Source organism: Phocoena phocoena, chromosome 4 (assembly GCF_963924675.1).
Source record: "Phocoena phocoena chromosome 4, mPhoPho1.1, whole genome shotgun sequence".
In the NCBI taxonomy this organism is placed as follows: Eukaryota; Metazoa; Chordata; class Mammalia; order Artiodactyla; family Phocoenidae; genus Phocoena; species Phocoena phocoena.
Window position 1 is genome coordinate 2,760,382 of NC_089222.1, and position 14,302 is coordinate 2,774,683.

Consider the following 14,302-nt stretch of genomic DNA (forward strand, 5'->3'; position numbering starts at 1 on the left):
GTAGATTGGCTTTACTGTGCACGGGCTAGTGGACCCAAGTTTGGTTCAGTAACATCGTGAGGATTAAATGCAAAAACTTTAAGAAAGGTAGTTGAAATATTGCCTGACATACTACATAAGCATTAGCTATTGCTATGATAATTACTGTTATTATTCCAGGACGGAAGTCCAGCTTTCTAATTTTACGCTGCAAAATTTCTAGACACCCCACGGGCACAGAAAGGCTAGCTGGCTAAACACTTCAGAGAATGAGCTTCCTTGAAGACTTAAAGCAGGAGTCGCGAAACTACAGCCCATTGGCCAAATCTGTCTCCCACCTCCAGCGCCCCCTCCAGGTGGAATTCTGCGCGCTTGTCACTTGTCTAAGTATTGCTCGTGGCTGCCTTGCACTACTAGCTGCACGACTGAGAAGCAGCAACTGAGACCATGTGGCCCATAAAGCCAAAAATATTAACTCTCCAGCCCTTTACAGAAAAAAAAAAAAAAATGGCTGAACCCGGAGCTAAAGGCATTTTTGTTCAAAACAACATAGGTAGGTTTTTATAATTCAAGGTACACTGCTTTTAAGCAATTCTAAAGAAACTACCAAGATAACCATGACCCTTCCTCCTTGGCTTCAAAGACCAAAGCTGAGCCTCTAGTAACTAGGCAGAGAAAAGCACTGCAGCCCTCACTCATCACAGCCGTGAGGGCCATCCCCTGAACTTCCTCGAGACGGTAATGACAACCCTCTCGGTTTTCTATGACCATGAACGAACTGGTCTTCCTCACCGTCTTCCTGAAACAGAGGTATTTTCAGTCACTGTTAGGACTAATATTCTTCTCTTTGTGTCGGTGTGTGTGTGCACACGTGTGCGTGCCACACGCTTTGCGGGATTCTGGGAATACGATTTTTGTTCCCAAGATCAATAAGATTTCTCTTCTCATAAAGTGTACATTCTAACAGAGGAATAAAAAGCCCGGAAAAAAATATTTTTAAAATGACATCATTGGGTCTTCCCTGGTGGTCCAGTGGTTAAGACTCTGCATTCCCAATGCAGGGGGCCCGGGGTTCGATCCCTGGTCGGGGAGCTAAGACCCCCCCCCATACCGCAACTAGAGAAGCCCACGCCCCACAACGAAGAACCTGAGAGCCACAGTGAAGACCCAGCGCAGCCAAAATAAATAAATAATTTTAAAAAGGACATCATTTCTGATCGTGATAGATATAAAGAAACAAAACAGGGCTCTGGGATGGAGAGAGATTAGGAAGGAGAGAGGGGGCTCCTTTAGACTGGAGGCTCCCCCCAGAAGAGGCAGTTGTGCTGAGACCTGAATAACAGGAGCAAGCCAATTTGCACATAAATGAAAAAGGACAAGAGAAGAGCAAAGACAGAGGCAGAAGGGAGCTTGGTATGTGATAGGAAGAAAAAGAGCACAGTTTGGCTTGAATGCAAGCAGTATGAGGTGGGATTGCAGGGGGGTCAGGGCCACATCACATGCCCTGGTAAGGAGTTTGCCTTTCATCTACTGTGAAACGGGCAGCCATTGGAAGCTTTCCAGCAGAGAAGGGGCACGATCTCATTTACATCATAAAAAGATCAACTTGACAGCTATGACTAAAACTGTTGCAGGAAGGGGCACCCCTTCCAGGGCTCGAGAGCGGGCTCTTGTCTGACCCTCGGAAATGAATTGTCCGAGGAGACACACGTGCTGACAAAGCAAGAGACTTTATCGGGAAGCGGCACCTGGGCGGAGAGCAGCGGGGTAAAGGAACCCAGGAGAACGGCTCTGCCACGTGGCTCGCAGTCTCGGGTTCTACGGTGATGGGTTAGTTTCCGGGTTGTCTCTGGCCAGTCATCTTGCTTGGCCCATATTTGGTATCACTCAGGGTCCTCCCGGATGGTGCACGCATCTCTCAGCCAAGATGGATTCCAACGTGAGGGTTTCTGGGAGGTTGGCCAGACATATTATGGGCTGGCATCTCCTCCCTCCTGCTTTCAGCCCCTCCTGAATTCTCCCAGTTAGTTTTCAGTGGCAGCACCACGTTCCTCATCGGGACCTCCTGTTGTGACACAACTCATGCAACTGGTCATCATCATGCCCAGCCCAGGCGGGTGGTTTCAGTCAGCGGTTCCCTGACAAGATGAATGGTCCTGACAAGATGAATGGTGGCCATGGAAAGTGGGCAGAGGAAGAGCAAAGAGTTGGCTCTTGCGGGAACCTGGGGAGATGGACAGCAGCAGTGGAGGTGGAGGGCAGCGCTGTGCAGGAGCTATTTGGGGGATACAATCTGGTGGAGTTTTGGAAGAAGGAGATGGGGGAAAGTGGGGAGGGCAGGAATCAAGTTGCCTCCCACTAGCCTTGTGGTCGGTGGAGCAATTTTCTGAGATCCGCTCATTTGTTCATCCAACAAACGTTTATTGGGGACACACTTTGTGCAGGTACTGTTCTAGGTGCCAGGAACTATAGCAGAGAAATAAGCAGCAGAAATCTCTACTCTGGGGACTTTCTGGCGGTCCAGTGGTTAGGACTCAGTGCTCTCACAACTGGGGCCTGGGTTCAACACCTGGTTGGGGAACTAAGATCCCACAAGCCATGGCACATGGCCAAAAAAAAAAATCCCTACTCTGGTGGAATTTATATTCTAGCAGGGGATAGAAAATACAGAGGATTATGAGAGAAGCAAAGAATTTGGGAACGAAGACAAGGGGAATCATTTACCAAATCCTCTGATTCTGTCTCCTAAATATCCCTTGCAGTAGTTCAAGTTGAAAACAGGTGGCAGCTGCATGAAAGTCACATTCAGGGTGTTAATCAAACAGGAGGCTGTTAGACTGAGGTGGCCCCCATGTCCTGGCAGCCTAAGTCACCAACACCTAAGCCCGAAATGCCTAAGCCCGAAATGCCTCAAGGTTATTAAACTGAAACTAAGGACAACAAATCACCAACAGCCAACTAGGCTTTAAGCTGTAGCCAATCAATATGTCCTCGCTTTGCTTTGCTTCCTTTTCTCTACAAGTCGGTCCCTGAGCTCCTGCTGGTGAAGCCACCTAAACACTCACGGTTTGGCCCATTCGAATCAAAAACCGTTCAAATCAACTCTTAAAATGTTTACTATGCCTCAGTTTATCTTTCAACAAGTTCACCTGAAAGACACTGGTGAGGGGAAATCTTCCCGATGGGCAGAGCTGCAAGCAATGCATCTGGTCATCCACTTTGTACAGGAGAAACTGCCCAAGAAGTGGGAATACATCAATATTTCTGGACAGTGGCCGTTAGGCAGGGGTCTGGAAAGAAAACATCTCTGGAAGACCAGAGACGAGACGGTCTGGAGTAGAGGCACGCAGACGAACACCCAGACACTCCATGGAGAGTACAGATTTTCGTATCACACATTCACACCCACCAGAAAACACTCACATGGTAGAGGCACTAAACAACCACGTAGACAAAACGACGCTGTCCGTTGACACTATCAGCCTTTGTCATTGGCCACCCAGAACTTACACAGAAGGCTTATGAAAGAAGCCACAGCGGCAGAGATGAAGGCCACATATGGGCCCAACACTGCGGACCCCTACTTACCAAGATGGATCTAGCTACCGCTGCCTCTGCTTACTTAATACAATCCAGGTACTGCTGCCTCTGCACGTCCAACCACGCTCCAAAAGGAGGACCTGCGGTTCATCCTCGCAGGCGTAGATTCCAATTTCAGGTGTGGGTTTGCGCTTTCTGCCATCGAGCCTCAGCCGGCACCACTGTCTGCAGGTCCACAGGCATGGATTCCCTTCAACACAACTTCTGAGTGTTGGCTCAAAAATTCAGGAGCTTCCCGGGAGAAATCTGAATCTGGCCCCCACAAACGGAAGACAAGGAGGGACCAAAGAAAGAGGCAGGTAGTTGGCAGGTGTAATAAGCAAGGGAACTTACACAGCAGGCTTGTCTTGGGCGCCAGAAGAGGAGGAGACCTCTCCACCCACCAAATCTTAAAGTTTATACAGAGAACTTCACTGGGTTCAGTCATGTGTTCAGTCCAGACGGTCTCAACACCACACTGCTCTCTCAAGGCTGCTTCCTTGCAAACAACTCCCACTGTGGGAATGGTGGGTGGAAGGTACATTTCAAGGACAGGGGAGGGAGGGGTTGTGAAGCCTCCTATTGCCCGGGGTCAGCTCCAGGGTCAACCAGCGGTCGCATCCTCTCAATGACCTCCCTGCACACTCCAGCCCTCCCGGTTTCTTGACTCCTACAGTCTCTCACGCCACCCCCCCCCCCAGCCCCTCCACAATGGTTCTGAGAGGTCCGCAAGCGGTTTCACTAGCGTCGAGATGGCCTGTTTGGTAGCTGTCTGGCTACACTGTAGCAACACAGGCACAGGCAAGAGAAAACACAGATCAACATAATGACTCCCAAAATAAGTAACAACTCTGCCCACCAAGAGCCCCATGATCCAAACCACTGATTCACCAAATGCCCCAGGCTGGGGACAGTGGATCACTCAGGGTGCTGCTTGAGTCCCCATGTGCTTTAATAAAGAAGACACATTAACAGACCATCAGGTGTGAACACGCAGCATTCTGTCTGGATAACACACAGGGGCCTCCTTGTGAGGCAGTGGTAATGTCCGACCGAGGCCATTTTATTTTGGAGGACGGCTTTTCTCACTAGAGACAGTTCAGGGTCCGGTAGGGGCAGGCTTTGCCAGCTATCATTTAAGGCTTGCTGGGTGAATGTGGTGAGGGCTTGTGTGTGAGCTAGAATAACCTCCAGGCCAATGGAGGAACGAAGATGGCGGCCACATGATGGTACCAGTGGAAAAGAGAACGGGCCCGCCTGGCCTCCAGGAGAGGGAGGTGGGCAGCTTTAGGACCTTGACCCAGTTGTGCTGGCCATACATGTTGACCGGGAAGGCGGCAGTGTCAGGAGTGAGGGATGGACCAGAGGTGGGCTATGTCAAAGAAGGACACCCCACCCCCCGCGCTCCCCTCTCTCAATGATGCACGCTCCAATCAGGGCACAGCTGGCAGCAGGACAACGGGGTCCCGGTGGAGACCCCCTCCCGCAGGGGCAGGGAGCAACTCTCCTCTCTTGGTGGGACGTCCCACTGCAAATTCCAGCACACGACGCCCGTCCCGGGCTTGAGGGGGCCGGGTGTTCTCAGCAGCACACCACGTTGATCCGTGGTGTCAGGGCACTGCTACCCCCCGACACTTTCATACTTTATGGTGTTGAGGGTCTCGGCAGGGGGCCCCGGACTGGCACATGGGGCCACAGTCCCTACTGGTTGATCACTCAAATGTATAAAGTCTGGGACAGTGGCTTAGTCCACCCAGCCAAGGTGGTTTGACCTGTTAGTAATTTAATCTGCTCCTTGCAGGTTACAGGGGAGATGAACCCTCTGTTCAACGTCATGTTCCTTTGCCTAGTCTTGCACAGCATGGCCCTTGAACTGGGATCTCCGATCACTATTTGACGAGGGTATCAGTACAGGGCACTCAGCTTCTCTCATCACCTAAGGGTGGCAGCCCCTGGTTCGTGCAGCCACAGGGGAAAGCTTGGGTTAGGCCAGATGCAGTGTCCACAGGAACCAAGGCATATTTAGAACCCTCACTCTGAGGGAAGGGGCCAACACAATCAATTTGCCAACCCCTCGCTGACACGCTGTTGCTGCATGAACCAACTCACTGTATTTCGAGGGCAATCCAGGGTCTTGGCAATACGCCATCCCACCCTAGTGATACGGTGGCTGCCCTTCCTATGCACCCCATCTACTGATGAAACTACTGAAGGGTCAGTTACCAGGGCTGGTACCCAAGCTAGGGCATCAGCCTCCTGATTGCCAGGGCGTGTCAGCGCCTCATGAGCCGGGAGGTGGAAGCCAGTGAGGACGGCCTCAGCCTCTTGCAGGTGAACTGAAACGTCTCTCCACACATCCTGCCCCAGCGAGGGTTTATTCATGAACACCCACCTCCCGACTCCCCGCTGTTCAAACCACAGGGTTAATCCCTTTAGATCAGCCCAACTGTCATGGCAAAGGGTTAACGGCCAAGGCTCATGAGTGGTCACCAGCCAAATGCTGAGTTCAAACCCCTGGCTGCTGCAATTCATTCCTGTTACGAGATGAACAGATTCTTGTTGAACTTACGCAAATAACTATATTGCCATGAAACTAAGAATGCTCATTCTAAGACGTTCTGAATTCTGCAGGGGTCGGGTAGGGAGGAAAAGGTGAATGTTTCCTCTTTGTTCACAATGGTATACGTTAGCAAATTGCTGATAGCTTAAGAGAAAAGAAAACTGTTTTTCTTAAACCTGGGAAAACAAAACATAAAAGGATCAACAATGTTTCCAATTTAAAAAATCATAAAAATTATAGCCATCCTCATCAGTTTTTCCATTCGAGTTCTGCAAATTCTTACTCAGTTTAGTAGCATGATCTTAGTTATCAGAAAGCTACATTCTTCCACAAATCTTGAAGATGAAGCACTCTTACAGGAACACTTTTGCAAAAGCATCAGAGCATGACAGAAGTCTGTAAATGACGGAAGACTTTAAAATGGCCAAGGTTAAAGTTCTGATGAGAGCTCATTATAATGTAATTGGCAAGGAAATTTGGTCATTGCTGTGATATACAACCTCCTGATGACCTCCTCCGACACCGAGCAGGGGACCTACTTCATAGCAAAGATGGGCCGTGGGCATAGGCCAATGACACGGGATCCCCGGGTTGTATGACACATCATACCATGCAGAAGCAGCTGGCCTCCTAGAAGGATGAACTGCCTTCCAAAGGCAACCCCTGAATGACCAGCTGAGAGGCAACCTCCTGAATGGGTGCGGTGCCATCCCGGGGATGCAGTATGTGCTTCTGTACGGGGCTAAGTCCCCACTAAGAACAACACACAGGTCCAGAAACAAAGCGGGGTGGGGAACAGGGGTGGCCCCACTTACCATCACTCCCAGTGATCCAATCACAGTGAGGAATTTCATGCTTTCCATCCCTGCCAGTCTGAGCTCTGCAGCGTTAAAAGTTCTGATCTCCAGAGGGTATGCACACTCTTGCCAGGGGCCACAGCGAGTGTCTCATTACAGCCAGGACACTTTGGCCTCCCTGTGCCCAGGGACCAGAAAGTCAGCATGCTGGCTCTGGAATCTGACCCTGACCAGCCAGGGAAGGTAGCATGTGTATGGAATCCCGCTGGTCTGCTTGGGTGCCTCCTGGTATCCGCTGGCTTCCTGATCCCAGTGCCTAGGACACAGCTCCAACTGCTGTCCGAAAAGAGTGTGGTATGATTGCCAAGGGCTCAGCCTTTCAGGACTAAAGGTTTTGAGCCACACCACCAGGGAAGCCGCCAAAGCCTGCCAAGATAATCACTGAGGGTGAGGGGAATTTGGAAAGAACAGTGGTTTAGGGAGAGGATGGGTACCAACCAGTATGCACCTGAAACCAATGCAGGATCAGGGGCTACTGCTTGTCCCACTAACTTCCCTCTTCTAAATTCTCCCTCAAAAAGAGAGGCCCACAGAACTCACGGAGGACCTGCCCCCTAAACTTGCTTGCAGAAGTAGATCATGGTGGTACAAGGGGTGCAGCACATGGCCACGAAAAACGCACAGCTCAGGTCTCCGGCCGTGCCCTGGTAGCACTGCCGCCGACCACAGTGGGGGCACTAATGCAGGTCCACCCCTGAGGGTCCTGGAACTCCTTCAACATGAGATTCTTGGTCGATTTGGCCCGTCGGCCTGGCCAAAACTCTCTTAGAATGGGACTTCCATCTGAAACCTTTCTAGCCCACCCCCTTTCATCCCTGTCCCCCCTCCTGACGGGTGTCAGACTCTCATCACGGTCGGAGGGGCTCCCTGCCTTCTCTTGTTCCCTCCCTCCTCATCCTTCACAGGCCTTTCCCCCTGAAGACTTCCTGCACAGGAAATCCTCTCCTGGTGTCTGCTTCTCAGGGGACCTGAATTAAAACTAAAGCTAACTGTCATTACTTTTATTACCCTAAGTTGTCTATTTTTTTCCTTAAACATAAAGACCCAGGGGGAGAGGAGGGTCTTTGGGTCCAAAAATAGTCATATCCTCTTGGCACTAGACCACAGAAAAAAACTGTCAAATTTCTACCAGTTCAATTTTCTCAGTAATGTGTGTATATATAGATGTACACACGTCTATCTATATACACCACGTACACATATATACACAGTTGAGCCTAGAACAACGTGCGTATGGGGGGTGCTGACCCCCCTTCCCTAGTGTACAGTCAAAAATCTGTGTATAACTTTACAGTTGGCCCTCCGTATCGCTCATTCTGCATCTGTGGATTCCACCAGCCTGTGGATCGTGTAGTACTGTAGTATTTACTATTGAAAAAAATCCTTGCACAAGTGGACCCGTAATCCAGGTATCAGTTCAAACCCATGTTGTTCAAGGGTCAACCGTATATCCTTTATACAACTGTATCCTTGTAGATTTGTGATTTTCAAAGGAAGGATTCTTCACTTCAGAAGCTATCCGTTTTAGAAAAAAATTTAAATCCTTGTCTTCCGTGCAAAAGGCAATACATATGAGATTAAGTAAAATGTTATAAAATAAGCTGAGTAGGGATTAGGGGAAGATGAAAAGCCAAAAGTATCTGTATCTATTAAAGAATTTTTAAAAATCAGTAATAAAAGAGGAAAGAATTACTGATACACTCAATAATATGGATAAATCTCAAAAAAAGTGAGAGAAAGAAGCCAGGAACCAAGGGGTATTCTGTATGACTCCACTTACATAAAACTCTAGAAAAGGCAAATCTTATCTATAGTGACAGAAGGTTCTTCTGCAGCTGGGGAGATTGACTGCCAAGGGGCACAAGGAAATTTCTGCAAAGATGGAAATGCTCTATATTCTGATTGAGGTAGTAGTTCCTCGAGTGTGTGTAACACCTTTATTAAAACTCATTTAACCATACACTTGAAATGGGTGCAATTTGCTGCATGTAAATTATGCCTTAGTAAAACTGACTAAAAAAAAAACCCACGTGATTTTCAACTTTAAAATAACCTTGGGTCAAAATATCCTGCTCCATCCAGGCCACCATCTTTTCTTACCTGGATTTTGCTCTCCCCTTCTGATTGGATTCCCTTATAGGAATCCTGCTTCCCTCCAACCTGTTCTTTGCTCTGCAGCCGGAGTCATGTTTCTAAAAGGAAATGTGATTATGTTACTCCCAACAACTCCCATTCTTCACACGTATCGGTCAGGGTTCAATCAGAGAAAGGGAATCGCTAAGAGAGATACAGATGTAGATACTTATTACAGGGATCTGACCTACACAGTTACAAGAACCAGCTAAATAGTCTCTGTAGGGCTGTTAGGTCCACCTCTTCTCTTCCACTGCTGGAGACTCAAGTCCGCCGGGCAGGCGACTGGGAAGGGAAGATGGATGTAAAGTTCCAACAACCAGCTGGAACGCACAGCCACAAGAATGAACCTCACCCTGTCAGTTCTTGCTTCCTCTGACCTTGGCGTCATGGGGTGGAAGCTGGGCCATTCGTGAAGCTAAATGCATGTGGCCCAGGAGTCAGGGAAATTGAGGGAGGATGCAGGGGCGGGTGGAGCAGTTACAGGCTCAGCCACTGCCTCACCTCAAGAAGTCAGCCAGCAAAGCCACAACACACGTGAGCTACAAAATGGTTGCTGCTTCACGTCACCCTGCATGTCTCCTACAAGACTCTCTCGTGGCCAGCCCTAACCAAAAAACATACGGTAGAGCGAATTCTGGGAAATGCGGCTCAGCCTAGCCAACTTGACGCGTTACGAAACCATGGTTAACACACCAAACCTTAGATGGCTTCCATTACTCTCACTGCCTTAACAGAACTTATAAGGTTCTTTGTGACCTGATTTCCACCAGGTCTTCTGGCTTTATCTCCTACTCCCATCTCAGGCTATAAGTATTGAAATATTTACATTTGGTCCTGAGGTTTTCTCTAAATTTCCTAGCCGTTCCACACTATGCCTCCCGGCTGGAATACTCTTCCTTCCCTCCCCTGTAACCTGGCTGAGACCTTTTCACCCTTAGGAAGCCTGTCCTGACATATCACTTTATTGCTGGTGGCCAGTACAAAACCAGGTCCACAGCTGGCACCCAATAAATTTCAACTGAACAAACCACACGCCAATGAGAATTAAGACTGATTACCACTGAATGAACATGACTGGAGACTTACGTATATAGGGGATAAAGTGCTGCAGCAAAGGTAATACGAGCAGCCCATTAACACATGGGGAAGGTTGTTCCCTTCTCGCTTTTGTCCCCACTCCCCAGGAAACAGGGGGAAATGTCTAGAGACATTTTTAGTTGTCACCACTGGGGAAGGAGGCGCTACCAGAATCTAGCGGGTAGAGACTAGGATGCTGTAAAGCATCCACAACTCCCCTGTCCCCAACGAAGAATTACCTTGCACAGAACGTCAGCAGTGCCAAGGCTGAGAAACCCTGACAAAGATAACGCGTATCTGGATACTGATATATAAAAACATGCATTTACATGAACATATTATTTCTCAACTTAATGCAGTTTATAACAGGTAAAAAAATCAATATTTAATGACAGATGATTTGTCCTACATGCCAGCAATACAAAGTGTTGCATTTGTACCACCAAAACCAAAGGAATTGGTGAGTCCAATACATCTTTTCTCAGTTTTCCATTCCTGTGCCTTGAGTGGAACATAATTGAGATCAAATTCTGGTTCTGTACAGTCCAGGTTTAAAGTAGGTGGCAGTGTTCGATGATAACAAGCCAGGGAGGTAAAAGCTGCCTCAGCGGCCCCGGCAGCCCCCAGCAGGTGTCCCGTGGCTCCCTTGGTGGAGGAAACGGCAAGGGCGTGGGCGTGCTCTTTGAAAAGATGTTTGATGGCTTTGTTTTCAGCAGCGTCTCCCAACGGTGTGGAAGTAGCATGTGCGTTGATATAGGATATCTCTTCAGGCTGTACACCTGCATCTTTTATAGCAGCAGCCATACATCTAATAAAATGAGAAAAGCAACTGAACTTATCGGAACGACATCTAATTTTAGCAAAGTGTTCATTGTCTGTATGGCTTACGAAAAAGAAATATCCAAGTACACTGGATGAAAAGAACCCTTTATGCTCTAATGACAGAACAGCATCTTGGATTACCATGTGAGTTGGAATGCTGTCTGCATGGGAATAACATGGACTGATTCATCACCATGACATAAACGTTCATCACCATGACACAAACATACAAACCTATGGATTTTATAATCTCTAATAAAATGTATTTCCATTTTATTTGAATCGTCCTTTCTTCCTTGAGGAAAAAGCCACATAGACTCAGGCCTAGAATAATTTCTCTTCTAGGAATTGCTTATCAGTGGGGTGTGTTGTAGAGTTAAAACGTGGAGAAAAAAATTTATAACTATGCTTTAATGTTTGCTTTCACATTTAAATGTAAAACTTGGAATATGTCCCAATAATCTAAAAAATGTCTGTCCTATTACTTTAAGGCTCAAACACCCTTTCAAAAATTGTCTATTCAGGATATGAGAATTCTAAATAAATGAAGAAATACAAAGCCAAACCCCAAGAGAAACAAATCCAAAAATAAAACACTTCTCTGGGAAAACCTCTGAAAATCTCATGGATGTTAACACCCTTTTTTTTAGTTGTTGATCTCTGGGCTGCAATACATTTCCTTAAGAGGCAGCTCAGAGTATAATCTGAAGCGTGCTGGAAAGTTTCACCTAAACATAACTATTTCCTCATCTAGCTGACTACTAGGCTTGACATTTCCAGCACCAGCAACTACTCACTAAAACTCAGAAATATAGTTCAGGGGTCGGTGAACTATGACCCTGGCCAGATGCTGTTTTTGTAAACACAGTTGGCCCCTGAACAAACTGGGGGTTAGGGGTGCTGACCCGTCACACAGTGGAAAATGCCCCTATAACTTTACCGTTGGCCATCCATACCCCCAATTCCACATCCGCAGATTCAACCGACCGCGGATCCTGTAGCACTTTAGCATGTACCTAGCGAAAAAGACCCACGTGTAAGTGGAACCGTGTAGTTCAAACCCGTGTTGTTCAAGGGTCAACTGTACTTTCATCGGAACACACCCATTCATTTTCGTACTGCCCATGGCTACTCTCAGTTACAAAGCAGAGTCTGAGTAGCTGTGACAGACACCCTCGTAGCTGGGATAATATTTTTGGCCCACAAAGCCAAAAATAGTATTTATTCCTTTACAGAAAAGGCTTGCCAACCCCTGGCTAATTGAACTGGTTAAAACATAATATGATCTAAGCAGGCTAACCTGTGAACAAACATACTGACACATAATGTTAGTGTCAGAGGGGTCTTTTGTTTTGTGGGTTTTTTAACTTAACTCACTGCCTCTTTCACAATAAAAGCACCTTGCTTTTCCAAGTACGGTCCTCAGGCCAGCAGCTTCAGCACCACCTAGGAGCTGGTTAGAAACGCAGCATCTCGAGCACCGCCCTAGACCTACGGAGTCAGAATCTGCATTTTAATAAGATCCCTGGGTGATTAGAAGTCGCAGCAGAACCCTACTGAAATGGAGCAGAGACCAGGTACACGTAGGACAAAGCGCTAACTGTACTGTCCAGGTCTGATGGAGGGCTGCAGAAGGGAGCCTCCTGACCCTGACGGCTGTTAAGCCCAACTGAAGGGATGAAAATGTGGCAAAGTCACACACGGCCTTCTTCACAACGTTCCTGGCCTTCGCTAAAACTCCACATTTTGTAAGGATATTCACATGTTTTCAAATATTTCAAACGTGGTAAAGCAAAGAATTCAAAAACACTAGCTAGTCTAAAATGGGAACACAACAGAGATACAGTACACCAAGGCCAGATACTACAGTTTCCCCTAAGTTGAGACTCCAATAAAGAGTCTTACCTGAAGAAATGTGAACAAACAACCAGTCTTTACCTTAAGGCACCTTCTCCTCCAGGATCAGGGGCGGTTATGTGACTGGCATCACCTGAGAGTCCGTAGCCCAAAATCTCTGCATAGATCCGAGCCCCTCTTTGAACAGCATGCTCGTGTTCTTCTAGCACCAGCACAGCTGCACCTTCTCCCATCACAAAACCATCTCTCTTGGGATGGAATGGCCGACATGCTGACTTCGGATCAGAGTTTGTGCTCAGAGCCCGGGCTCTGGAAAACGCAGCCAGCGACAAAGGGCTGATGCAAGAGTCGGCACCTCCAGTCACCATCACATCAGCATCGCCGTGGGCTATGAACCTCAGAGAGTCTCCCACAGCATGAGCTCCCGTGGTACAGGCTGTGGACACTGCATGATTGGGGCCCTTGAGTTTATAGCGAATGCTGACCTGGCCTGCGGCCATACTGACCAGAATCTTAGGGACAAAGAATGGGCTGACTTTACTATAACCTTTCGTCTGAAACATCAATGCGGTTTCAGAAATCTCTTCAAGGGGAACCATTCCCATGCCAATTGCAACACCAGTAGCCGCTTGGTCAGCTTCTGACTGAGGATGCCAGCCAGAATCTTTCAAGGCTAACTCAGCAGCCCCAACGGCCATAACGGTGGGAGAAGACATGGACTTGATATCTGATTTGGGCACAAAGTTTTGTGCGTTGAATTGACCTTCATCACAACCTCTTGGCACATAAGCTGCAACACTGCAAGGGACACTCTTATACTCTTCACCGACCAGTGAAACGATTCCACTCTCTCCCTGGATAAGACGATCCCACACCAGCTGAGTGCCAACACCCAGAGGAGTCACTAAGCCAATGCCTGTAACGACAACCCGCCTACGCAATCTGGGTGTTGGCACAGTTCCAGAAAACCTCCTTTCACTTATCAATCGCTGGCACAACCCTGTGTGTATTAGATGAGGGCTTGTAACTTTCAGGAAACTTTGCAAGCCGTTTGACAGCATGGTTGAGACTCGGAGGGTCAGAGACGTTCCGTAGCAGACCACGACACGCCCAGCAGGTACTGACTGTTGTTGAAATACCTTAAAGGCCTTAGAAACAACGTCCAAGGTGGTTTTTCTCGGGTGCTTGGTATGAGCTGTTAAGGAGCGCAGGGAAAATAATGTTACATCACTTTTACTTATCAAACCACCTGTCTGGACTCAACCCTTTTTAGACTCTCAGTACCCTCAGACATTCCAAGATAAAAAGCTGAAAGGACGACTCATTCGATTCACAACAGAACTGCACAATGAAAAATATACACGCACTCCTGGCCGGATATAGGCTGCGGAAAGCATCCTTTTTCAGGATTACCGAGGCCTTATTACTAAAGGCA

At 47.9% G+C, this 14,302-nt stretch overlaps 1 protein-coding gene across 1 annotated transcript; it reads right to left on the reverse strand.

Moving 5' to 3' along the window:
* Window positions 1-10,558: 10,558 nt before the first annotated feature.
* On the reverse strand, window positions 10,559-13,930 carry OXSM (3-oxoacyl-ACP synthase, mitochondrial). Its single transcript, XM_065876973.1, has 2 exons — window positions 12,949-13,930; window positions 10,559-10,996 (listed from the first exon to the last, which is right to left on the reverse strand). Exons 1-2 carry the CDS (start codon window positions 13,926-13,928, stop codon window positions 10,594-10,596), a joined length of 1,383 nt encoding a protein of 460 aa, XP_065733045.1. The 5' UTR covers window positions 13,929-13,930; the 3' UTR covers window positions 10,559-10,593.
* Window positions 13,931-14,302: the final 372 nt, after the last annotated feature.

What these genes read in the sequence shown, in the direction of transcription:
- OXSM (XM_065876973.1), bottom strand. Translation starts at nt 13,928, where the DNA reads ATGCTGTCAAACGGCTTGCAAAGTTTCCTGAAAGTTACAAGCCCTCAT. An exon ending in GGAGGAGAAGGTGCCTTAAG is followed by an intron (nt 10,997 to 12,948) that starts GTAAAGACTGGT and finishes TCATTTTATTAG; the next exon opens with ATGTATGGCTGCTGCTATAA.